Source organism: Barbatula barbatula, assembly GCF_947034865.1.
Source record: "Barbatula barbatula genome assembly, chromosome: 9".
Lineage (NCBI taxonomy): Eukaryota > Metazoa > Chordata > Actinopteri > Cypriniformes > Nemacheilidae > Barbatula > Barbatula barbatula.
Window position 1 is genome coordinate 1,487,923 of NC_136772.1, and position 27,200 is coordinate 1,515,122.

The 27,200-nt window shown below is 39.5% G+C and overlaps 1 protein-coding gene across 1 annotated transcript; it reads right to left on the minus strand.

Moving 5' to 3' along the window:
* Window positions 1-1,491: 1,491 nt before the first annotated feature.
* scn1laa (sodium channel, voltage-gated, type I-like, alpha) lies at window positions 1,492-26,068 on the minus strand. The gene is made up of 27 exons (XM_079465010.1): window positions 25,986-26,068; window positions 21,143-21,462; window positions 20,944-21,062; window positions 20,372-20,452; window positions 20,154-20,282; window positions 19,036-19,127; window positions 18,228-18,479; window positions 17,696-17,759; window positions 17,470-17,611; window positions 16,806-17,009; window positions 16,280-16,522; window positions 15,640-16,005; window positions 14,639-14,765; window positions 14,138-14,376; window positions 13,871-14,047; window positions 13,129-13,485; window positions 12,485-12,907; window positions 10,615-10,753; window positions 10,252-10,406; window positions 9,735-9,908; window positions 9,150-9,272; window positions 7,492-7,770; window positions 6,856-6,909; window positions 6,608-6,749; window positions 5,071-5,168; window positions 4,719-4,989; window positions 1,492-4,559 (listed from the first exon to the last, which is right to left on the minus strand). The coding sequence occupies exons 2-27, from the start codon at window positions 21,407-21,409 to the stop codon at window positions 3,376-3,378; spliced, it is 5,901 nt and encodes a 1,966-aa protein (XP_079321136.1). The 5' UTR covers window positions 21,410-21,462; window positions 25,986-26,068; the 3' UTR covers window positions 1,492-3,375.
* Between the last annotated feature and the right edge of the window lie 1,132 nt (window positions 26,069-27,200).

Consider the following 27,200-nt stretch of genomic DNA (forward strand, 5'->3'; position numbering starts at 1 on the left):
AACATGAAAAGTCAGCATACCAGAGCTACAAATTATCAAAAAAGTTGTGTCGACACAAAAAATCAAGAAACAGCAATCCATATTTATTTTTTGGTCCAACTTTCACTAGCAAAATAAATGAAGTCTTCCGTTAAGGGGGTCATCGGGGGCATTGCTAAACCTAAAACCTTACATCTTTTTCAAGAATTTGCGATTACTATATTTCAAGAAACCAGGCTCCGACTAATATAAAGAACACATTTTATCTAAAACAAACCCCAATATTTTCTCATCATCTCCTTTCTGCTTCCATTTCCCTGCTTTGCACCTTCTGTTGTTAAGCAAACACACAAATGTGCTCGGACAAAGATTTCTGCGCAAAAGTACGGCACGAGTTTGTTTTCAGGCCAGTTAAAATGCACGGCTGCGTTGCTTTTACAAGCGGAATTGGGTAAATATGTTGCATATAGTTCAGTTTTTTGCCGTTATTAACAATGTAAATGACTAATAATCCAAATCGTTAAAACTTAAACATGATATTCATACAGGGGCACGTGCGCCAGTAAAAGGTGTCTAGCGACGCCCCTGGGGGTAATTCCCCCAAAATAACAATTCTGTCATGAATTACTCACCCTCAGTCTGTATAAAATCCTTTGATCTGATATTTAGAAACAAATGTTTGCCACTGACATTTCTGGGAAATCGTTGACTACCATAGTAGAAAAAAAGGTATTGAAAGGTGTCCCAGAACGGTTTGCTTTCCTTCGTTCTTCAAAATATCTTTTTTGTGTTCAACAGAACACTATGGTAGTCAATGATGCCCCAGAAATCTCACTTGGAAACATTTTTTCAATCTTCAACCAAGCAAGAACTGTATACAACTACACATTGATATAATTTGGACTTTTGGGTGGTATCCCTTTAAGAAAAAGTGAAATATTTTAGCTAATGGACTTCTTATGTTGTCTTTCAAATGAAGCATTAGAATATAGTGTGTGGTCAGACGGTTATCTCTGAGGAAAGGAAAATGTAAGATTTACACTTAAAAGCTCATTAGCAGAGAAAGGAGGGTTTTCTCCGGACGTGGATCAGGACTAATGCTGCTGGCGGTGGAGATATTGAAATTACGGGCAGCTCTAGTGTTCTCATAATTACAGCAGACACAAAGTCACCAGAGACCAAAGTGGTGTCCATAAAACTTCTGTCTTTCCCAAGGAAACACTTGTGTGCGTTTACGATCTGATTTAATGGGGACTCGTGTTCATTGCACATTAGTGCACGTTTAAAATTCAATAAACACATTGCTCATGTTAAATGGATGTAGCACTTTGCCGTTTCAAATTGTATGTCACCCATACAAAAACCCTGCACATAAACAAATGACAACTTTAGTAAAACTTTATTTTTTCAAAAGAAAATCTGATCTATGAATCTGTTCCTTCCTAGTTACGTTTGGTTCAATGGCACCGACAACAAAAACAGAAAATACCCAGAGTTCTCACAGATATGATGTATGTAATGAGTTTATTCTTTTGGCTTCAAGAACAGACCCAATATCTTGCATGCAGTTTAACTCACAGACTACAAGCATGATGCATAAAAAAGCTACATATTTCTGTTGTATGCTACTTTTATATTTGTTTTACAGTATATCAATTCATCATATACCTAGAATTCATTTTCTCAATACATGACATGGACACGTTTACATGGAGCGCATAAACCTTACAACTGCGTTCTGTGACAGTGAATGTATATTCAGACTCCTTTAAAAACAAAACATAAATAAAAATGTAAACATATACAGGACTTCTGATGTCGTACCATCCCAAACTCTCATCCCAATTTCTGACATCACGAGGATAAATCTGTCACATGTCAAACAAAAATTGATAGAAGAGAAACGTACAGAATTAGAATTGCATTGAGTTTCGACAATCTTTTGACCTGAAAGAAATCAGGCAACAAAAGTGCAAAACAAAATGCATAATACAAATCAAATGGTAATATTTGACAACATTTCAGCAGAAACATAATGGAAAAGTTCATGTAGTTTGGTCACCTTCACATTCTCCATATAGATTATAATCCATGATTTATAGAAATTATACAACAAACTGCATATCCCTACAAAATATTTACACACGTCAATAATCATTCAGAGGAAAAGACAAAAGATTTAGTAAACACAGTTCAGAATAGCAACACCACACAATGTGGGAGCTGGGAATGAAGTTTTTGCACGAGCAACATCCTTCTGTAAATGACAGAGTAAAGAGTGAGATATCAAATAATGCTTGGGGTTGTATTGGGGTGTTCGAGGGAAGGCACATGAACGAATGGCTTTCTATCACGTTCAAAGACACCTGAGAGGCAGTCAGCCATTCTGGGAGGGATTACAGATGAACATTCATGCAGTTACATTTCTAGTGACAAACAGGGAATAGACCACTTTTGTGACCTTTGAAGTAGGAACGGCGCATACATTCAAATCCAATCCCTGAATTTAAAATGAATTTGAGTTTAGGGTACATTTACACAACAACTACGTATGTGCGCTTTGGATGTTTCACATACAGACAACATTGTCGCGAAAACGATCTCAGTTCACGCGGATCTGCGATGGCTGTATTATGCATTCCAGGCCAGTAGTTGGCGACGTCGCTTTGTAAAGAAACACCAAGCACATTCGCGTTCTTCTAAAGAGTAGTGAACATGTGATGTGCATAACATACACAAATGTGTTTTCACAAATTTGTGTTTTTGTATCTTACGCAGAGATAAAGCAGAAAGACTTCAGTTAAAGTTAAAAACAACGTGTAAACAAACTCTAATGCTCCAAGATGCATAATTAGATTTATAAATGCAATGCAATGGAATGAAATGAAATGCGAATCATTTTCAGCATGAATTACCGTACACACATTATACCGTACGCTATTTTCCGAAACAATTTGTTTTAATTCAATTTGGCCATTTCAACATCTTTTGGGATTCAATTCAAAATTCCAATTCATGAATTGATGAGAACTCAATGAATTCTGAATTTTGTCTGAGCCTGGACAACACGCTCCAGAAATTGCACAAAAAAAACCCATGATGGAATAGAATAAAAAAATCACATTGAACAAGAGACAGCATTGAAATGCAAGACACTGGGTGTAAACCTACAGCACAGACACGCTAAACAAACCTTTCAACAGCATTTGGTCCATTGCCGTATGTAGCCAGCGAGTGAAACGGCTTGCGTAGAAGCTTCACTGCCTAACTCAGTCACTCACAGCTCTGAAAATAGGCACAAAGTTCAAGTATGCTCAGGCAGAATGGCATAGAAACACGCGCCAAAGGGCAACCGCCTTCACAAATAATCTTTCGAAGTTATAAACATTAAGAATGTCAATCGGTCTTGTCGTTGTCCTTACCCTTGACTTCCTTTTCGCGTTTGTCTTTCTTGTATTTGTTTTTGTCCTCTGGCGTCGCGCTGTCGTACGATGGGGGAGATGATGTGGAAGGCGTCAGGTCTGAATTTTCTGTGTTATCGTTACAATTCTCATTATCCTTAGACTCATTTCTTGGGAGCTTTCCATTTAGTTTTTTTATCTCTCTGCACACATTACCCACCTTCTTGATGCCAAGCCTGATCTTGTGCTTCCTGAAGGCTCTCTGGATCACGGTGGCCGACGTGTCCTCATGCTTTCTGCGGAGGGTTGTCGTGATTGGTTCGTACGAGACCTTGGAGGGGTTGGAGGCCATGAAGCGTTCTTCCATTTGTCCACGAAGGATATCCATTTCGCCCCCTTCGCCAAGAACACGTTTGGTGAATGCGAACAAAATATCCAGACAGTGGATTCGTTCTCCGCTCACCATTGGTATATCCATGCTGATCAGCTGCAGTCTGTTGGGTTTGGGAATACGCAAAGGAGGGTCTAGCGCGTCCGCGAAATCTGACAACTTGCAGTACTCCACAAACTGGGTAGCTTTAGGATCGAATTTCTCCCAAACCTCATAAAAGCAGTCAAAGTCGTCTTCACTTAAAGGATCTGCACTCTCCTCGGTGGCCACGCTAAAGTTCTCCAAAATCACAGCGATGTACATGTTCACCACGATCAGAAAACATATAATGATGTAGCTGACGAAGAAGAAAATGCCGACCGGAGGGTTTCCGCAGTCGCCCACAACTGCGCTGCCGCTGAAGTTTTTCTTCGGGTCACAGTCAGGTGGTTGGCTGTTGAGCATCGGCGCCAGTAGACCGTCCCAGCCCGCAGACGTGGTGATCTGAAACAAACACAGCATGCTGTTGCCAAACGTCTCGAAGTTGAACATGTCGTCTATACCGTCTGATTTCTTGACGTAGGCAAAGCTCGACATGCCGAAGATGGAGTAGATGAACATGACAAGGAAGAGCAGGAGTCCAATGTTGAACAAGGCAGGAAGTGACATCATCAGAGCAAATAAAAGAGTCCGAATTCCCTTGGCACCTCTGATGAGACGCAGCACGCGACCAATCCTGGCAAGGCGTATAACGCGAAACAAGGTCGGTGAGACGAAGTACTGTGAGATGAGATCCGAAAGGAACATTCCTGCAAGGATAAATGATCGTTGTTAAACAACCTACACACCAAACATAAATAAATCCCAATATTATCGTCTCATGATGAAGATATTGATAAAAAAACATGTATTGTAAGGTCCATGCTGTGAACTACAAGCATCAGTGATAGTCGATCACATCAACTTACCGGCAATAGACAGTATGACCACGACAAAGTCGAAGACATTCCAGCCGATGGTGAAGTAGTAATGTCGTAGCGAGATCATCTTCAGCACACATTCACCAGTAAACAGCACTACAAAGACTAGATTGATACTGGACAGAACTTTGGCTTTCTCTTGGGACTGACCATCTGTTTCCACCATCATGGTGACCATGTTGAGCCATATAAGAACCATGATGAATATGTCAAAGGCCTGATTGGTCACTAGGTCAAAGACAAATCCTTGAATCTTGTTCTAGAATAAATGTGAGATCGGATGAGCATTTCTCAAGAGATGTACGAACAGGTAAAGAAATAAGCTCAAAATGTTGCCTACCGTTGGTCTCGGAATGGGTTTTTGAGGTTTCTTGGAGCCAAGCTTTTTCATGGCATTGTAATATTTCTTCTGCTCTTCTGTCATGAAAATATCCTGACCTCCAAAGTAAAGAAACAACACAGAGACGTCATTATAGAAGGAACACTATACATAGTTTTATTTAGGATTTTTAAAAATAACCACAATGATTTGAATGTGCTGAAACGGCCAATGTCATAGATTTGCTTAAATTATCTTTCTTTAATGTTGCAAACTCAAGTCACAGCCTTTTAAACCACACTGTACAGAAGTTCTACATCTGACACACCTACATCCAGACAACAGACACACCCACATTACCTCCAGACTGACACGCCTATATCCAGACAACAGATGCACCCACACTACCAAAAGATAACATATACGCCCACATTACCTCTAAAAACCAGACACACCAATATCCCCATTTCCCCTCCAGACAACAGGCACGCCCACATCACCTTTAGAAAACAGATACATCTACATCCAGACAACAGATTCACCCACACCACCCCCAGACAACCGACACGCCCACACCCCCTACAGAAAACAGACACGCTCACACCACCAAGAGAAAACAGACACGCCCACACCACCAACAGAAAAGACACGCCCACATCACCACCACACAACCGACACACGCTCACACCACCAAGAGAAAACAGACACGCCCACACCACCAACAGAAAAGACACGCCCACATCACCACCACACAACCGACACACCCACACCACCTATAGAAAACAGACACGCCCACACCATCTAGAGAAAACCTACGCGCCCACATCACCTCCAGACAACTGACACGCCCACACCATCTACAGAAAACCCACACACTCACATCACCTCGAGAAAACAGACACGCCCACATCATCTCAAGAAAACAGACACGCCCACGCCCACACCATCTACAGAAAACCCACACACTCACATCACCTCGAGAAAACAGACACGCCCACACCATCTAGAGAAAACCTACGCGCCCACATCATCTCAAGAAAACAGACACGCCCACGCCCACACCATCTACAGAAAACCCACACACTCACATCACCTCGAGAAAACATACACGCCCATATCACCTTCATACATCAGACACGCCAACACCACCTACATTAAACAGACACGCCCACAGAACCTAGAGAAAACAGGCACGCCTACACAAAACAGACACGCCCATACCACCTACAGAAAACAGAAATGCTCACACTACCTACATCCAAACAACAGACTGCACACCCACATCCAGAAAACAGATACGCCTGCCTATACCAAAAACAGACTGTCCAACATCCAGCAAACAGAGATGCCTACATCCTGACAACAAACACAACCATCTCAAGACAGCAGACATCCAGTCATCAAATATGACCACATATATACAGACACGCGCTTACTTACTACCAACTATAGGGATCTAAATCCTGTCTTATCCACTTCATGAAATGAAAGGCATCCTATGCACATGATTTAGAAACAAACAAACATCCCACTGTCAATCTTAAGTTTATAGAGACACTTATCTTTTTCTTCTGCTGGTTGAAGTTGTCAATAATGACACCAATGAAGAGGTTCAATGTGAAAAAACCTCCAAGTATGATGAAGATTACGAAAAACAGGTACATATACAGATTAAATTCATAGTCCGGCTGCTCCCTGACCTACAGGAACAAAACAAATCACTATGATGTCTATAAAATACATCTGTGGTGAAATGCTTTATATTAGATGGAGCCGTTTACAAAAGATCAACCAAAAAATACTTACATTTCGTGAGTCCACAGCCGCGTACATAATGGGCATCCAGCCTTTAAAAGTGGCCTTAAAACAGATCAAAACAATAATAGAGTCAATTTGAGATAAAACCTCTGAAGATCACTTTCCAGTCACATATTTAGTTTATTCTTAAAGTTTGTAAGAATCTTTACAAAATGACCATACCCAATTTAAGGTAAAACTTTATAAACAAACGTATTAGGTTTTCTACAAAATTGCGAAACATCATTGGGTGTTCATCAATACATCAGTATCTGTGCGCGGCCTTTAAATTGTGATAAATAAATAAAAAAGTGACTATAAATTATTATAAAATAACTGCTACGAAAGTCATGTTAGTATACTGTGAACTGTGACCTGAGACTAACTAAACACTCGGATGATTTCTAAAAAGTTATCAGTCAATGTTGCACAATAACACCATGTCTACACCCGACCGACTCCAGTGTGGATGATGATTATAATGAGTTCCATTGCGCTGCGTCGGTGTTGACACGGTGTTGGTCTAAAGGTCTAACAGATGTGAAATCTTTATTGTCATCTGTACTGTGGTACAAAAATTGTTTGGGATGAGAAACAATAAATTACCAGATCAAAACACCATCATATACTGTTGAGGTCACTTACCACCTGCAGAAGGGCCAGATATCCGTTTCCTACGTTATCAAAGTTAATCTTAACATTTCTCCAGAGGATGTCACCGGTTCCATTCAAGCTCATACATTCAGTATCATTGTTGACTCTTGAAAGAGGAAGCCGTTCATTTGTGGTTGTGTTCACACATTGATAAAATTTTCCGGCGAAGAAGTTGACACCCACGATGCTAAAAATCAGCCAGAAGATGAGACACACCAGCAGAACGTTCATAATGGAGGGGATGGCGCCCAGCAGAGCGTTCACCACCACCTGTGTCCACAAAAACATCACAAACGTATCGCATAATTAATCAGAATAAAACTATACATACTATGTGTATTTATATATATATATATATATATATATAATTTTATCAAGTTTGTAATTCATGAGTGTGAATTGAACCCCACAGGTCACTGAATTGGAAGAATGGTAGAGTTATAATTCAAGAAAGAGTTTGATTGGACAACATTTTTTAAATATAAAATAAATATTAAATTACCAAAAGGTTTACATTTAAGGAAACACCAGCAGTAATTAATTTAAAACTAACACATTCAATTAAACAACTCAACTAAAACTCTGTCTCTAAATGACATGCACAAATACATTAAATATGTCAAACACCAATGATGACATTTTTTATTAATTCTTGAACAAAAACTCTACTTCTAGCAGCTCTATGTATTGTTTCATTTCCACTTTGATTAAAAAGTATTCCCATTCATTTCTCAACTTGTGCACTGATGCAGTAATGTAAAGATGTTTTGAGCAAATGAACAAACAACAATAAATACAATTTCAGCATCAATGACAAACAAATGCATGTTACATACAGACCAGAGAGAGAGAGGAGAGGAGAGAGAGGAGAGAGAGAGAGAGAGAGAGAGATGTGAGGGGGAAACCAACACAAGTGTTCAGTCAATACCAGCACAATAGACCCTCATCAGATTATTATATAAAACTGCTTGCACATTACAGCTGATCATTTACTAAAACACCGGACAAAACCTTTCCTCATCTCACATCTATACAACACAGTATATTTTACAAATGATAATTAGAAACGGTGGGTCAAACAGTGCCATGCTTATTGATCCAGTGTTTTAAAGACATCCGAATGGAAAATACCACCGTGATGTCATACTGGGTCACCAGTACGCCTGTTTTAAAACAGGGTCAATACATTTTCTAATAGATAGAAATGTTAATTACCCCAACAATATTTTACTGAAAATATGTGACATTACAGAAGTGTTTTGCAAATGTTACCTGTTTACTTTTGTTTTTGTTTTGCCTCATCTTTTTACTAAAATTTATTTGATATTTAATAATTTTAGTGTAATAATAATTTAATAATTAATAATATTACAATAATAAAAATGTAGAAAGATCCTTATTTAGTATAAATATTCATAGTTTTTTTAACAAGCATGGTAAAGTTTTAATGTGAAAATGTAAAAACATCTAACGCATGGCAGTATCATTAGAAAACAAATATTTATCCCAAAAAATCCATTCTTTTTTATAGATTTTTAAAGTTGATATTTCTCTGATACTTCATGGCTATTCTTGACTTTGGAAATTGTGTCTATAGATCATCTGTAATGTGCTTTTGATATTAGCGCTTTCATGCCGTGAGATCTTACCCTCATTCCTTCAAAACGTGACAGAGCTCGGAGCGGTCTGAAGGCCCGGAGGGTTCGGAGAGATTTGATGGCGCCTAACTCGGAGAACTTAAGGGCGTTGGCCACCAAACTGATCAGAGAAACCTACACACACGCACAGACAAAGATGTAATGACTGTAGGAGAAAAACAGGGATGTTTGTACTGCTTCTACACATTTCTCGTTGTGGTTTCTCCTGGGATAATGGCTTTTCTAATGTACAAATGGTCATTTCACTCACTCAGTTTCTGTCAAACATCATCTCTCCAACATCACACACACACTGTTCCAATCGCTCTCCCCAAATGTACACACACTGTTTACAGATGCGTTGCAATTGACTGCATGTGGTGAATGATAAAACCTTAATTTATTTACAAATTTAAAGGAGCACTTCACCTCCAAACAAAAATCGTCTTATTAATAACTAATTTTTACCCCAATCGGGATTGAAACACTGAAGATTTTTTGTCACTGTCCAGGAATGAAGACGTTTTTGTTTTAAGGTGAACTTTTCCTTTACACAGTTAGTTTGATGATTACATATTTATGAAACGAAGCACCTACATCAACAATGATAAAGTCCAGCCAGCACCACGCATTGGTGAAGTATTTGACGAATCCATATGCAACCCACTTCAACAGCATCTCAAGAATGAAGATGTACGTGAAAATTTTATCCGCATACTCCAAAATGATCTTTATATTTTTCCGTGAGTCCAGATAAATGTCCTCAAACGCCTGCAAAACACATCCAAAATATAACACAGGTACTGTATGATGAAATACAGCCATTGGCACTTCATAATCTTCTTTTAAATTCATTATATAATTCATTATCAAACGGTACATTAATGTCACAAAACAAATACAAAGTAAATCCACTAAAAAAAAACTTTGGATCAACCAACTTTTTGCACCTGCATAATAAACAGGACATTTGGAGCCCGTAAGTAAATACGGTTGTCAACCCTAAAAAGTGACTGTGTGAACGTACCCATAGTCCATCCTTTTTTATTTATTATTTTAAGCAAATAAAACCGAAAGAAATATATATATAACATTTTTTAAGCATTCCTCTTACCAGAGCGCCACTGCTGAGCAGAATCATAAAGACGATAAAGGTCTCAAACCAGCTGTGTTCCACTATCCTGAAGCATGCTTGTCTCAGCATCCACCAGGTCTTCCAGAATCCCTTTTCAACATTCACCTGACAGCACGGGCACCTCTGGACACACCCTGCAGAACAAGAGTAGCATTGCCTTTCAATACGCAAATACATTAACACACTTATCAATTTTCATCTGAAAGGACCATAGTATGAATGATTGTAACCAAGAACATTGCTTTAATAACAGTTTTATGGCTTTATAGGACCCATCAAACAGCCCTAGTCAAAAAGTCTATCCCATGTCTGATATTGTGAAGATAAGATGAAAAACATCACCAGCTGTAAAACAGGCTTCTGGGTATGTAGATTGATCCGGCTCAACCTCCAAAGACCCTTCTCCTTCTCTAGCATGTCCAAAGAATCTGAGATCTACCGTGCTGCCCTCAGAAGAGCTCGCATCCGCGTCATCCAGCTTCTGCAAAAGAAGCACATTCAGGCGATGTCCGTCAATCACGTTGTTTCGGTCATTCAACAAGCTTCAGAAATGACACTTCACGAGCTTATGTGTCTATATGATCTACTTTTAGACTAGAATTAGCATCTGAGCAATTAAACACACACTAAATAATCTTCATAAACAAACAAATATAGATGCATGCTGTGATCTAATCCATCTACTCTGATGAAGAACACAACTGCTCGAGTCCTTATCTGACATTTCTGTCTAAAGGCATCTCAACAGTCAGAGCCTAACACGGACGAGGGCTAAACTATCATTCAATTCATTTGGATTTGTCACCTTAAAATAAACTGAATTCACAATTGTTATTATTCAATATTTAACGTCTGTAAGTGTTACCACGGGAGGAAAAAAAAGGATATTATAACAATTGACACAAAACCTAAAAACATTTGTTAAGGTAACTCTGCTCCAGTGACGGACTTTACCATTTTGAAAAGACGAACTTTAAAGTGTGAACCGCTTAGCTCAATCAAAAAGATAACAAACATGAAATATTGTGCTCCTAGTTTAAAAGGAAAGTTCACAGTTCGCAAAAAAGAGTGCAAATAGATTTCATGTAACATTGATTATAAAAACACTTCATGGATTTACAATAGGGATGTACCGATACCGAATTTAACTAACAACTATTGGCCAAATCCGATACCGATATTGGTCAATTGCATACAGTACTATACAATACTAGCTAGTTTTTCTGCTTTCAATTAATAGTACTGAACATGAATCGGATACATTTCACATTTGAAGAGAGGCATGACTGTAAATGTGCCCAAGTGTAAATTGAGAAGTAAGATAAGATAAAAATAAAATAAGACAACATGACGATCTTCAAAGGTGATTTTTGCTATCCAATATTTATTTAATTAAAAACATTAACTCAAATTTGCGTTAACTCAAACTCAAACATTAACCCGCGACCCGGCCCCGGATAAGCGGTAGAAAATGAATGAATGAATGAATGAATGAACTCAAATTTGACTTAAAATTGATAATTTCTTTAATAAATTTAAATAAAGTCTGTGCAGTTGCTATTTACAGTCATTATTTTGCTCAGAGAAAAAAATTGGATATTCAGATATTCATTGCCTCCATGCAGTTGATTAATAAACTAGGGACCCATGAAATCCGATTGATTTTCAGAAACGCTGAACGGCAGAAACGCTGTTGTTTACATGAAACCAGAAGTTTCTCAATTTTTCATGCACAGCGTCATGGGCCGTAGGAAACATGTGGATAAATGATTAGAATGGAGACGGTTGTACACTAAAACAGCACAGCGCTCTCTTGTTTTCTAGCCGTAAGAAAACACACACATTCACCCTCAGCTTTAAATGGCAGATAATAGGATCTGAAGGCAGATATTTCACTGCTTCTCTGACCCCTCTCCCATAAAGGGTCCGATTGCATAAAAGTTGACGTAATCCACAAAGCACTTACGGCAATTACCTCAACCTGAGAGAAACACGAAGCTGTATCACAAATCTTGAAAGCCCCCCATGATGTCATAAACAAACATCTTGATTCTGGGCTGAATTGTCATCACTAATGGAGACAAACGTCGATGTAATTTGCCCATTTTTCTAGGCAATGAAAAGAGCGGGATACATCAAATCTGGTGGGATAAATTCTGTCGCGCACCTCCATTTCATCGTTCCAACCACATCAAACAGCAGACCACCTTACCTCTTTTTCTTCCTCAGGGTCCGAAGAGAGACTGCTGAAGTCTTCAGTGTTCAGGCACTCAAATTCAGACTCCTCTTCAGCTATCGGGACACTGATGGTCAAACTCGGGTTGCTGATAATATGTTCGGTTTCCTTGTCAATGTCTGTCAGTGAGGCTTTTGGAAACAACTCCAATGCGTTGTGATCGTTCAGTTCCCTGCTGCCGTTCCTGCGCGCGGTCCCATCTGCCGCTTTCCTTTGCTTCTTTCTCTTCACACAGCCGCTACGGAAGAAACTGCGCAGACTGACTTTGACGACGGCGAAGGCTGTCTTGATTCGACCGACCGCTATCTGCAGGTTGTTTTTCTCGACTTCATCTTCAGGGACTGCAAGATTGTCGGCACTGAAGGAGCTGAGCAGCAGAGCGAGGAAGAGGTTCAGAACCTGCCGACGTGATGGAAACCAATGAGAGTTAGTGTACGACTTTCGTAAACTTGCTTTTACGGAAAGAAACATGACGGAAACATTGTTGCTCAGAGCTTTTGCCAAGTCTTATCGACTAGTAGCACCAACACGAATGCTTTTGTTTTGAAACACTTTTTCCCAAACGCACAAAAACATCTTACTCGTGTTCTTATTCATAGAACCAGACCATGCGTACGTACCACCAGATTTCCGATCACCATGACCATCATGAAAACGATTAAACACATGGGCTGTCCCGCCACCTCCATGCAGTCCCACATGGTCTCGATCCACTCGCCGCAGAGCACCCTGAAGACGATCAGGAACGAGTGGAAGAAATCGGACATGTGCCAGCGAGGAAGAATGCAGTCCTTGTTAATCTTACACACACATTCACGATAGCTCTTTCCAAACAGCTGCGTGCCCACCACGGCGAAGATGAAGACGATGATGGCCAGCACCAGCGTCAGATTGCTCAGGGCGCCCAGCGAGTTGCCTATGATCTTGATGAGCATGTTGAGAGTCGGCCAGGACTTGGCTAGTTTGAAGACCCTCAACTGTAACAATAAACAGGATAAACAATGAAGTATTTGCTTGCTTGCATGTTACACTTTTACAGCTAATCTGAGCCGAAAACAATTCTCTCATAAATTACAGACCCTCATGTCATCCCATATGTACTGTATATGTGTTTCTTTTTTCAGTTAGACACGTAGATTTTAATAGAAATATTCACTTTATGTACAGCCTGTATAGTAGGTCCCAATTTGTTGAAGCTCGGAAAAACACAAACATCCAACATTCAAGTAATCCAGACAAATCCAGTGGGGTAAGAAATGTCACTACGTTGTCACAATATACCCAAATTGACTATAATAACCGTGATTGCGCTTCTCAATTCATCCGGCATTTTCGGTAACAGAAAACAAGTGTGACTCTCACCAGTCGAAACGGTCTGAGAAACCCCATTCCAGACGAGACTTTGGCGAGGCAAAGCTCCAGAAGACTCAGAGAGACTATGATGCTGTCAAAGATATTCCAGCCTTCTTGAAAATACGTGTACGGGTCCAGAGCAATGATCTTCAAAATCATTTCTGCGGTAAAGATGACTATAAACACCTGTAGGCAAGGAGATGACCACAATTATTTTTTTAAACAAATAAGCATGAATAAAGCATTTTACTGTTACATGCCGACTGAAATACTTACCTGGTTCCCAGTCGAAAGGATGTTAATAAAACTTTTATCCATGGGATAAAACTCCATGGCCATAAACACTGTGTTTATCACAATACAAATGGTGATGAAGAGGTCCGCAAAAGGGTCCATCACAATTGTGTGGACAATATTCTTGATCCTCAGCCAAGTGGGGGAGCAATCCCAGATCAGATAGTTCTCCGCAAACTCATAGCTCCAATACACGCACTTCTGCTTCCACACTTGCATGGCTGCCACAGTCAAGAGAGGAAGAGAGAAGCAGAAGTCTGCATGTAAATCCGTATATTTTAGGAATATTTCATTATAAAATATTTGATTCGTATTTAGTATCAATTTCCTAGTGTTCACTATCAACTGTTGCTGAATGAAAACATCAGAACGAAGAAGATTCCTCAAAAACAGATGACTGCATGCCACAGAATAAAAGAACAGCATACAGTTTAAGGACAACAAAAAGGTGAACATCGGAGGTTTCAGATTTCTTTGCCTTACAGTCAGAGGGATTGTTGGAGCCGCTGGCCACGCTCAGAGCTCTCTTCCGGACTGACTGGTCGTGTAAGAAAGCTTGTGCGAGTCGCTGCGAGTTGCATCTTCCTCTGTATTCTTCATCTGTATCTGCCTGTTAAAAGACAACCAATCAAAAGCATAACTAAAGATTTTCACACAGTTACTGCTTGTTCCTAGCATTTTAAAGTAAAAGTTCACCCAAAAATGAAAATTCTAGCATTATTTACTTACACTTGTGATTTTTGGGTGAACTATGACTTTAAGGGCATCATGTGTAAAGGACGTGCCGTGCCGTGCCGCCGCCCTTATCCAAATTTCAAAGCATTGTCATTTAAATCATGTGAAGATCCACTTTCCCTCATTTAACACACCTGAACAAGCTATGCAAGGCTTTTGGGATTACTGTACTGTAATCTTGATGTGTAAAGAGCGAATGGACGAAGTACATTCGATTTGAATGACATGCTTGAAGCACATGCTTCACTAAACACAGAACCAGAAACACTTGTGGAATGGAGAAAAAGGGCTTTTTCCAGGCTAACCATCAAGTGCTTCACGTTTGGTCTTTTCACATCATGCATCTTGTTGGTTTTGTAAAGTTGCATGATGAGAATTATGGCCGATACATGCTTTAACATGCCTTCAGAAATTTGACTTTGATAGATCTCTCGATTATCAAAGCAGACACAGCACGAAATTTGAAAGATGTGTCAAATTGAAGCATCAGTAATTGACGGTATCTGTAGAGTTTGATTTGTTCGAGTCCATACCTCAATTTTTCACACATCTCCCACCACAATCATTCAAAAACAATCTACAGATTCCATCTGGGCTGTAAATAATAAAATAAGGAAATGTAAAGAAAAATGATAAAATAATGAATGTACAAGGCCAAACGAAGAGAAAACTCTCCAAAGAAAGTCATCAGCACACACAGTACGTCAAAGGGCAAGCAATGTTTGTGCACGGAAACGTTTCCCCCTTACACAGAAGTCTTCAAACATGGCTCTTTTTCTGGACATCTCTGGCGTTAGCAGTCCAGATGGGGAGTTGGGCACGGACGAGTCCCCTGACACCATCACTATGCTGTTGCTGTCGACCACGTAGCGCACCTTTCCATTAGAGGGAAGCAGCATACGTGGCGTCAGGCTGCCTTTGCTAACATTGCTGCAAAGACGTTCAGAACGAGGTGGAAGAAAAGGCGAGTCCCTCCGGCTGTCCGTCTCCTCGCACATGCTCCGCTCGTCGTCCGCATGGTTGTTTTCGGAACGCACGCGGCCATGGAAGCTGAAGACGCTAGATTTGCTGTCGCGCCGTTGAGTAAAGACCGAATCTTCAACGCTTAAGGGGGACTGGAGAGATACACAAGCCTCAAGAACAGTTAAACAAATGCTGAATATTATAAACTAAGGTGATGAAGAAAAGAAATCCACAGAATGGTCGGAAAGAAATAATTTTTGTGAATTCCATGACTGTGGAAAAGAAAGTTAAGCGGGTGATAATAAAGGATGAAGTTTCACATCTCTGATGCTGAGAAACTCAACACAACTTAAAAACTCATGAGATCTAAAGATGCATGTACTAAATTTATAGTATAAATATAAAAACCACACAGATGTAACTAACCTGACGTGGAGACGTGCAAGTACGTTCATATGAGCGACGGTTGTTTCTGTCTGGAAGGTTGAAACTGGTCTTTTTAACGCTTACGTCCTTCTTCGAATCGTCGTCTTTCTCCTCCTGACGCTGCCTCTGTTTCTTGCGGTTGCGTCTCTCTTTAGCGCTTTTGGAGCTCAGCTTGGAGTTGTTGGAAGAACTGTCTGTCATCCCGCCGCTGAGCTCCTCAGACTTGGACGCAGCAGCAGCCGCCTGTCGATCACACAAGAGAACTCACGCAACTAAACTAACTAAAGCAACAGTTCACAAAGCTGAGAGATACCCAAATGAGTTAATGTTTGAGACTCGATTAAAGGTGAGTATGCTTCAACTATTCTTCAAACAGAAAGCGACATTTAAATATGAAGTTATTCTTTTAACCCATGAAACAAAGGCATATACATTTGGGACAGTATGAGGAGTAAATTAAGAGAGAATTTATCATGTTTGTGCGAACTATTTCTTTAATCGTAGCACATGCACTTTGACAACCCACCTCTTCCTCCTCTTGTCTCATGATCTGCTCGATCATGGAATTAAACTCCTCCTCTTTCTTCAGAGCCTCGTCGATGGTGGCTTGGTTCTGTTCATCGTATGCCATGGCAACCACAGCCAGAATCAGATTCACCAGGTAGAAGGATCCCAGGAAGATAACCAGCACAAAAAAAATCATGTAGGTCTTTCCTATGGCCCGAAGAGTCTGTAAGAAAAGCTCTGTAAGTTAAATTTTTGTTATAAGTGTGGGAAACACAGGAAGACATTCACAAGGGTTGGCAGAAACGTTTGAAGGAATAGTTCTTTAGCATTTTGACTCCCGTAGTATTTCTTTTCCCTACTATGGCATTAAATGGGGGGTTACATCTGTTTTGTTACTGAGATTCTTCCAAATAGCTTCCTTTGTGTTTGCAGAACAAAATTGATACAGGTTTGGAACAACCCAAGGGTGAGTAAATGATGACAGAATTGAAATATTTTTGTTGAACTAGTTCACTCGGAAGTGAAAATTTGATGGTAGTCTTTTTGGTGATGGTAAGGCTCTAGGCCAACTTGATGTCCCCATCCACCACCATTGTATGTTTAAAGCAGATTGAGCATTTAAGCAAAAAGGGGTTTAAAAGAATTTCAAAGTTTGAGTCAATGACAGAAGTAAGCAAACAGACCTGTTGGTAAAGATTCTCCCAGAAGTCTTGAGTCATCAGTCTGAATAAGGAAAGAAAGGCCCAGCCAAAGCTATCAAAGCTGGTGTAACCATAATCTGGATTGGGACCTGCTTTAACACAGTAAAATCCTTCGGGGCACTGCCTGAAATATACAAGAGACATTCAAACTTAGCGCACACGGGACTGTCACCAAGGTTCATGAAATGATCTGAAATCCAGAGCTCACCCAGCATCACGACTTTTTCCACAGATCAAAGCGTCTCTCTTTCCTGGCAGGATATAAAAATTTTCTAAAGGAAAAGGAGAGAAATGTTCACATTTTGACAATGAGCATTAGGCTGTGATTTAAAAAATATGACTTTGAACTTGAGTAGAGAACACTGTTAATTTAATATGTTTTTAATACTTTTTCTTTTGTTATATAAAGCTGATCATCCATGTAACTTTTGAGATGGGGTGGGTAACGTGTTTTGCGCACAAAGGCACGGGGGACCCCCCATACGGCAATACACAGATTCGTGCACAATATTTAATAATATTTCTTTTCAACTACCAGTCATTAGATTCATTGTCTGGTAAAACTTTACTCTGACGGTCCCACGTGTCAATTTCTTCCCCTAACCCCAATAGCCTACGAATGCTCAAATGATAGTTAGTTGACATGTAGTTGCAATATTACCTATAATTAGTGAAATCATTTCTGAAATCAAGCGTAACCTTCCTTAATAACAAAACATTAATGTCTAGCATGAACTCACCAGGATTATTAATATAATAATCCTCGCAATACTCTGAATTTTGGTTACAGGCCTCTGTCCAGTTATAATCAAGTTCCTTGGCTTCATTCAATGTGGAATTGGGTGGCATCTGCACACACTTATTTCTTAAACATCCCATGAAGATTTGTAGTCCAACCAGAGCGAAGACGCTTAGGCAAAAAAGGGTCAAGATCATCACGTCGGACAGTTTCTTTACTGACTGGATTAAAGCGCCGACGATTGTCTTCAGCCCTGCGGAGAACACAAAAATACTGTCACTGTCCAGCTTTCGGTAACATTACTACAAAAGAAAAGTAATAGTATTTGTTTAAATGTGGCTGAATTAAAAACTGAATCCGTCCAGTTCGTAATGGAAGACGTTTTTATGAATTGGAAATGTAAAACAAGGACTGTATGAAAACATGAAAGACACTCAATGGACACAAGTGAAATCATTAAATGCATGGATCACAAACGAAAGCAGAAACTATTGTTTGATTTCTTGAAGTTTCCTTTGGTTTTTGGAATTAAAATGTAAGGTTTACAGATGTGAGTTTCAATTTTAGCTCAACGTGTTCATTCGGTGCAAACTATTTCTGATGCTTAGCTACTTTATTTTTTATAAATAATCTGGTGTTTTGGTTTGTGTCCCTCAAATTACGAATAGAAAGAAAATGATCACATTCAAAGTTTTTTATTTGTAAAGTATAATATTCACTGGCATTGCTACTCTAGACTGTCCATATCTTCTGAACAAGCTTGAAGAAAGCAGTCTGATCTACAGTAACGCCAGCATCTAACATCTCACCTGGGATGACCGATATAGTTTTCAGGGCTCGCAGAACTCTGAACGCTCTCAGGGCGGAGACCTTACCCAGATCCACAAACTCTGTAACGTATCTGAAACATGGAGGGTGGGCAATCTTACACTATAGAACATACAAGACACAAGGAGGTCAAGACGGCAGGCTAGCGGTCTAGGTAGCTCTGCTAGATTTATTACGTCTGTAGCAATACTGCATGACCGCATGGCTTTTTAGCATAACCGATAGCCTTTCTATTCTGCTTTTCTAACAGTGATCACAAATATGACATGAATCTGAAGATGACAATTAAACTGCATGGATTATGTGGTGTTAAAAAGGTGAAGCTTGTAATTTTTGGCCCGCAGGCTGCCTAATACTTTTCCCAAACTAGTTAACCAAATGTTGCCATGTTAGGACCATTAAATGAAATATTTTACTTTTTTAAATGTGACCCGGACAACAAAACCATCTTATGGATCGATTTTCCATAACATTGTGAAAATCTCCTTTGAAGTTCTTCTTCACAGATGCTGCAGCAGGCCGTGGCTAAGAAGAAACAGGTTTGTTTTAATGCTCTCTATTGGCTAACCGCTGTTATGACGTTGTGGTGAGTAGATAAACCTGAACGCAGAAATTCTAAGCATTACATAGATATCAAACTTGTGTGAGTAATTCTCAAAGAGCGGGCAGCAGCGAGATTGTATTTTATATACGTGTTTCCGGCCATTTTTTTGTGATTTTTGCTGCATCCACTCACAAAAATAGCGTTTTGAAATATTTACGGTGGGAGATTGACAAAATTTCTCCGTGGAACATGATCTTTACTTAATATCATAATGATTTTGGGCATAACAGAAAACTCCAAAAATGTGGGCCCGTACAATGTTTTGTTGGCTATTGCTACAACTATTCCTGTGCTACTTAAGACTGGTTTTGTGGTCCAGGGTCAAAAATGGTCAAAAAAAAGGTACAAGAGACAGTATTTGAATGTCAAACTACTGACTTCACCTTTAAGCAATAAAAAATGAACTGATGATAAGTGTGTCCTCAAGAGCAATGTAACCTCGCAGCCAGCTGGAACGGGGAAAACTTGATTTAGACATATAACAGGAATACTTACGCCATGACTATAACAATAAAATCCAACCAGTTCCATGGGTCTCGAAGGAATGTGAACTTGCCCACACAGAAGCCCCTGGCAACAATCTTTATGAGCGCTTCAAAGGTGTATATCCCAGTGAAAGCGTACCTGTTAAAACCAACAATAACTTGCTTGAACTGTACAGTATGCTTTGTTGATCTACAATGTGCAAATGAAATAGGTTGAGATCAACTTACTCTAGATTCTTGGCCCAACTCGGGGGTTGTGTGTAGGTCATGAAAGCGCAGTTGCCCAATATAGTGAACATTATAAACATGCTAAACAATGTGAAAACAGTTAAGGAAAGTATACTGGTGGGCAAGTAGTTAAAATAGCATCCATTGGAAATTGTTATTTTACAGTACGGTGTTAAATAGGTTTTCAAAGTGCACAAGGCTAAATATTTTAAAGATCTTTAAAAAAACGTTTTACATTCTTCAAATCTCAAATGGTTTTGCTTAAGGACCAACACTAAACTGTTCATAGTACACAAGCAAAAACGTCCATCGCGGTATAAAACACTGAAAAAAATTATGAACATTATTATGTATATGCACAGTTCAAATACTTTTATTCACATACATACGCTAACCTAACTAGATTTATATTTAAATAATTGTGTCAAGCATTGTTGTTTTTCTGACCTAAAATACATTTTTGGGTTGCCACACACCAGACTGAGAACCTCCATCTTACAGCAAAAACATATGAAACCCATCCAACCAAACGGTACGCAAGGTAACATCATTTCAGCCTTTGTGAAGGATATGAATGTACCAAAATCTTGATTGATATTCTCCTTAAAGGGTTGAAGGGACTGAAGATGTACAAGGCAGGAGTGGCGTTGAATCGGGTGATGGCATTTTGTTTGTTTACTATTATAAAAGTCTGAAGAAGAGGTAGAAAAAGATGATGACTGTAAGTGTCAAACATTAAAACGCCCATTTATATAACAAAAATAAACTCACGGTTTCATTGCTGTAAAACTGGTCCAGGTCCTCCAGCGGTGTGGAGACCATTCCTCGGGGAACATCTCCATAAATAATCGGCACTTTCTTGCCGGCCTCCAGGCCGCTGTTGGGTTTCCTTTTGGTTCCATCGTCCTTACTTCTCTCCTGTTTGTCTTTTGACTTCTTGCAGTTCTCCTCGGCGATCCTGCCCTCGATGGCCTTGAGAGATTCACGGGTGAACAATCGGAGACTTTTTGGTCCTGGTGGAGTAAACGTCTGCGCCATCTTTTCATCCTGAAGCTTCAGAGTGATTCTCTACACTTCCCCATGAGAAACAACTGGCAGAACCACAGATGGAGACAGGATGAGAAAGAGTGAGCGGGTAACTCACAGTATACGGTATGCTAAAGCTTTCTACATGAGCCATCTGGAACCACAAAACAGCAATTATGAAGTGATGGACACGACACGCCTATACTCAAAACCAGCATAGCTATCAGAAACACTTTGCGCTATGAGTCGAGGGATTTTTGCAGCCCCTTTCAGTTAAAAACATTGTAGGTTCGGTTCCTAAAGAAAAATGCCAATACATGCTTGGTGGTCATGGGTTTGTTTTCCAAAACAGCATCCAAGATAGACAACATATGCTATTAGCAGGCAAATCAGATTGTGATTATGTGATATATTACACAAGCCCTGCGTTCCTTTCTATCAAGCTGCACACCATCAAGACAGTGTTGAAATGAAGAACGCGTGTTATTCGTGACAAAACATGTTTTTTGACTGAATTACTTTCTCAGTCTGAGACCTAGCAAAACTCACAAGCAATGTCAAAACATGCGAGAGACACGGACATGTGTCTGCTTGGAATCATTAGCAGTTATCATTTCCTAATTCCATTACAGCGCTATAATTTGTCTTCAGGTCACTGAAAAGGAGACATCATTTCCTTCACATATCAGACTTTACAAATCATATTAAAACTGACAAATGGAGCAAGAGCAGAATCACGCTCGAAAAACAGCACTCTTGTCTAGGGACATTCAAGCTCGGCAATTTAACATGACACGCGATTCAGATTACACGCTAAAGCATACAAACCACAGTTTATGCTTTTTACAGCAGAATAAACATTGCGCTGTTTGGTTTGGTCGTATAATCAGCGGTTGCTAAAAGACTATTGTGAAATTTATCAGGCTGTTAGGAACATACTCTACATCTCCTGTTTATCTAATAGACAATAAGAAACCAGTATTCTGTAGTATCTGTACCGAACAAAGATTAACCAATGCAAACAAATCGGGATACACAATACCGAAGACAAATGTGATATGTAATGCGGTATACATTCAATGATTCAAGATTTGCCACTTGGACTATATTAAAATACAATCAAATATAAACTTGATAACCAACGTACATTTCACATTCTCTTGGCATTTGTGTGCCAGTCTCTCTGCATCCATCTGAAATGCTGCCTTTAGTTTGATGGCTTGAAAACATTCAGTTGCACATTAGCAACAAAAAATACTGTATATAGGCTCATTTGCACAATGTGTAGCCCAACAAATAAGCGTTCCTCAAAAAACTCTTTCCTTGAAATTCAACAAATATTGTATTATAAACTAACCCTATAAACACAATTCATTTCTAGGCAGTCTGATTCAAATACAATAAAACAATCTGTAAATCATATTGAGACCATTTTAAACATCGTTTGACTGTTTAACTTTCATTGAAATGATGGTGCCTAAAACGATCAAACCATTTAGAACAAACAGAGAAATAAGATCAATGTTGTCAAAAGACATTATCGTGGCATCATCGAGCTGTTTGTGACATCCATAAGAAATGCACCGGGCCTTCCGGAGTACGCTAAGGATGTAATAAATCCAGATTATTGCTGTACGCTTTGTCCTCAGAGAGATTAACAGGTTGTTGAACACATCTGTACTCTCGGGTGATTCAGCGGATCATTTTAATTAGAGGTCGAGCGGCGAACTGACAGGTCCAGATATCCGACGTGAGCCAAAATAAACTTCAAATAAAGCCCCGGGTCAACATTTGGTCAAAACTGTACTGAAGTGACTTCAAACGCATGATGCTCATCACACAATTACCATCGACAATAGAAACCTGACGCTAGCTCAAAGCCAATGAATCACTCTTTATGACAAACTGACTCCTCTGTGAGGCTTTTGAGCGGAGGTTAATAAACAAGGCAGTGCTTAGAATTCGTATTATTTCCGTCAGATAAACACAAAAACGGATGCAAAATCAAGACATGTAATATTGTCATAGTAATGCCATCGATAATACTTTAAAGTAAAATGCTTAATCACACATTACCCGAGCTTATGTTTACAGGAAAAGCACATACTGACAAAAGGCATCACCTGAATGCACTATAAGTCACCTGGACTAGAATAATGATTTGAAAGCACCACAGTTTACACTTTTGGGGAAATTGATTCTACATAAAAAACCCAATTTGTGTTTCATCCCTCCTGCACTCTAAATAAATACATTTTCTTGCAATTTTAAAATTCTTCCCATCTCTCTCTCTCTCTCGTTCCCACTGTGCCTTTGTTCAAGGAGAAAAACGTGCTTTTTCTAAGAAGTAAGGCCACAACCACAAATACATTTCCATTCCTGAAATGCACAGGCACTTCCCATTGTTTCCTGTTACCTCATGAACAAGAACATTACATTTCCCAAGTGTGCCTGTAGACTGGGGTGGACTAAAACCTTCACAGAGCACTTAGCAGAATGCCTCTGAATCACAAACCGTGCTCGACAACGGGCACACAACACTACACACGTTATATTCGTGCATGCCTGCTGAGATTTAATGCATTTATGTATAATGTGGATGCTTTGCAACAAAAAAATGACAAATAAATGAATATAATAATATTATAGAGGTGTGTTAGCTGAGGGGTAATAGCCTATAGATATAATGGCGGGGTTCGAAATACCCACAGAGAACGCTTCTATTGATTTTATCGTGGTTTTAATATTTCAGGGTTTTTTTTATTCAAATATTTTATAGAAATACAATCTGGCTGATACTGTTCGCCGAATATTCTTGTGACTCTTTACGGACGAATCTTTACGGTGAACTGCAAAAAAAGCAGAGGCCCGGAGATGATTCAGACTCACGAGCAGGAACAAACGCAAAGTGTGCGACGGTTCTCTCGAACTAGACCCAACATATAAAGAAACACGTAGAAACGTATTTAATCATAGTAATTTATGACTTGCGTTGTTTATGAGTTTCTGATGTCGAGATTGAGCAGGTTTAGGTCAAAGTAGTTTGTTTACAGTAAAGTTAAAGTTAAAGTTAGCGAGGCGCCGGGAAATTGTTTCTGAACTTTTTAAACACCAACTACAATTCACATGTACTTTGGAAATGGTTGTCAGTGCTTTTGGCTTTCATCGTTGTTGTTGTTGTTGTTATAAGTTAGTTATGACATCCATCTAGCAATAAACCTCAAACTTGACCTGGTCGTCCTTTGAGAACAGATGCAGCCTGTAATTTCGACGTAAACCTGATTAAACATTTTTTTTGTGGGGTTTAAAGTTTGTCCAGAACCAACACGTTTGTTACAAGGTGGCTGTAATTTGTTATTTACCTAAACTTCCATAGTTTTGTTAACTGCCGAGGCCCGCCGCCAAAACCCCACAACCAATCAGATGCCGGCAAACTCAACCGCCAAAATGACTGACAGGCAGACTGATTTATTTCAGTAGTCTAGCTGTCACAGTTATATGCGTGATTTCAAGAGCAATTTCATAAATATCTGAAATAGTAGGCTGGGGTGATTTTTCTTACAAGACCACTTAAAGCACTTTTAAGCCACTTGCTGGCCTCGGTAGACAACAGATAAACGATTTAACCATTTTAGTCCGTGTAATACAATCCACTGCATCATAAAGTGAGCATCATTTGCAACTGGTAAAATGGCCTTAATATTATGACTGACTGCTGAGGAAATATCTGATTTAATTTCAATTGGCGTCTGCTGGACTGTTGGGTGGGCAGAAAATACAGACTGAATATTAGTGGATGCAAGAGATGACAGGAGCTATATCGTGCAAAATGTATTTATTTGTTGTCATTGATCGTCTCTCAGGTGCACAATGTCCCTCACTAATAGTAAGACCTGCGTTATTGCTATGCAACATTTTCTTGCATGGCACATGCATATGCATAAAAAACACAAATCTAGCAACTAGAGTCAAATAAACCGGGTTTAGATATATGCAATTTTATGAATGAACTATTTTATATGTCCTTCCTTGCCCCACGTCAGGAATTAAATCAATCATTCATTGCAAAAGTGAATGCCCAGGGCGTCAACCATGGTTAGGACAGCTGCATGCACTCTCAACGATTCCCACAACACAAAACGGTGGGCATTTAAGAACAACACATGAAGCATTGCACTAATAATCATTCATCACACTTTTGCACCCTTTGAAATACACAATTTGCGTTGATTTGTGCGCACAGACCTGTGGCGCAGTACCGAGTCTGGTAACGTTAATGGATGTCGGATGAGAAACCAAATCCATCGTGTCCAGTACAGTGTGCTAATAACTTTACCATATTTTATAAACATATACTAGATACACAGAGGTAAGCACAGCCATTGACAGGCCATTCTCATCAAATAAATGATTTATTTATAGATTGCAGTGCAGGCAAAATAAACTATAAACAATTAACGTCAATTACTTGGTTATAATACATTTCAGAATGTGCTTTTCCACTGTCGAAGTTGCCTAAACATAATATAATTGTATTGCATTTAAAACAACGCCAAGCTTGTGTGACATTGTCGTTTTATGTACTTACAGATGATCGCTTTCATCAATACTTGGTGTTCTCACGTCCGGCGAAATAAGAAATACAAAAATAATCCAAACCGGAGAAAAATACATTCAGTGATGAAACTTTAAACAAGTGACGTAAATTTAGATCCAAGAGATTTTCAGCGGGGTGCATTTCACAGAAGACGGATGATCAGTGAGATGCGCCTGCGGGAGCGGAGCCGCGCGCGCTTCCGGGAATTCTGTAGGGAGCGTAAAGACCGAGATGCTTGAGGACGAGCTCAAAACTATAAAGTATGCGGTGCCGACTTTGCTCGGTCAATGCAGACATGTGTCAATGTTTTATTTACATGGGGGGTGTTTTGGGGTATTGATTATGCTGTAGTGACGTAGCCTGCCCCCGGTCCACTAAAGAATCGCCTATGGATGTTAAAGACGTAACAAAACCTTCCTCACAGTAGGCGTCGCAAATTGCCAGAATTTGACTGACGTGTGTGACGTATTGAATTTAGGTATTCCACTCATATAGGTGCCTTTTGAATCTGTGTGCAACGACGTAAAGCAGGTTACATTAAGATAACATTTAGCCTACCCTGCTATTTTCCAATGATGCTCCAACATAATTTAATAAGATAAGTCTGCACTTTTTAACACACCATTTACAGAATGTACAATGAGAAATTACCATATCAAACCTAATATGCGCTTCTCATCGAGTAGAACAGACCATGCTGAATTAACCTTTATTCAATTGCATTGCATTTGTGGCCCAATTTGAAAGCGTGCGCGTCCATCATCTCAGTTCTGCTCAATGAACAAACGCAAGGCCTCTGATGCCATCTAGCGGATAAACACGAATGATGTGCTGGGAATTACAGTGATTTAACCAAACAAAAATAACGAGTCATGAAGACATGCTTCAACAAACAGAGAGAACACGGATCACCGGTTGTGGGCCAAAGAGAATAAATGTAGTTAATTTAGACTAAGAATCGGTGCTCCACATATTCAGACCATCCATTGTCACGAATGTGGTAGGAGAAACCAATTGCAAGCAGCGACGATGAAGGGGTTAAACAGGATTTAATAAATGCAAATTACAAATACACCCACGATGGGGGAAAACTGAATTGAGGCGCGATACAAAAAACGTAAACAAAGACTTCCCACGAGGGGGCATAAACAAAAGACAAATACTTAACGCTAATAACTAAGACTTACTAAACATGCGTCAAAACAA

Bases quoted from the DNA above. Each gene is read 5' to 3' on its own strand.
- scn1laa (XM_079465010.1), bottom strand. From the start codon at position 21,409: ATGGCGCAGACGTTTACTCCACCAGGACCAAAAAGTCTCCGATTGTTC. The intron at 20,283-20,371 runs GTAAGTTGATCT...TGGTTTTAACAG, and splicing joins AGTTGGGCCAAGAATCTAGA to GTACGCTTTCACTGGGATAT. The intron at 9,273-9,734 runs GTAGGTGCTTCG...GCGTGTGTGTAG, and splicing joins TGGACTTTATCATTGTTGAT to GTTTCTCTGATCAGTTTGGT.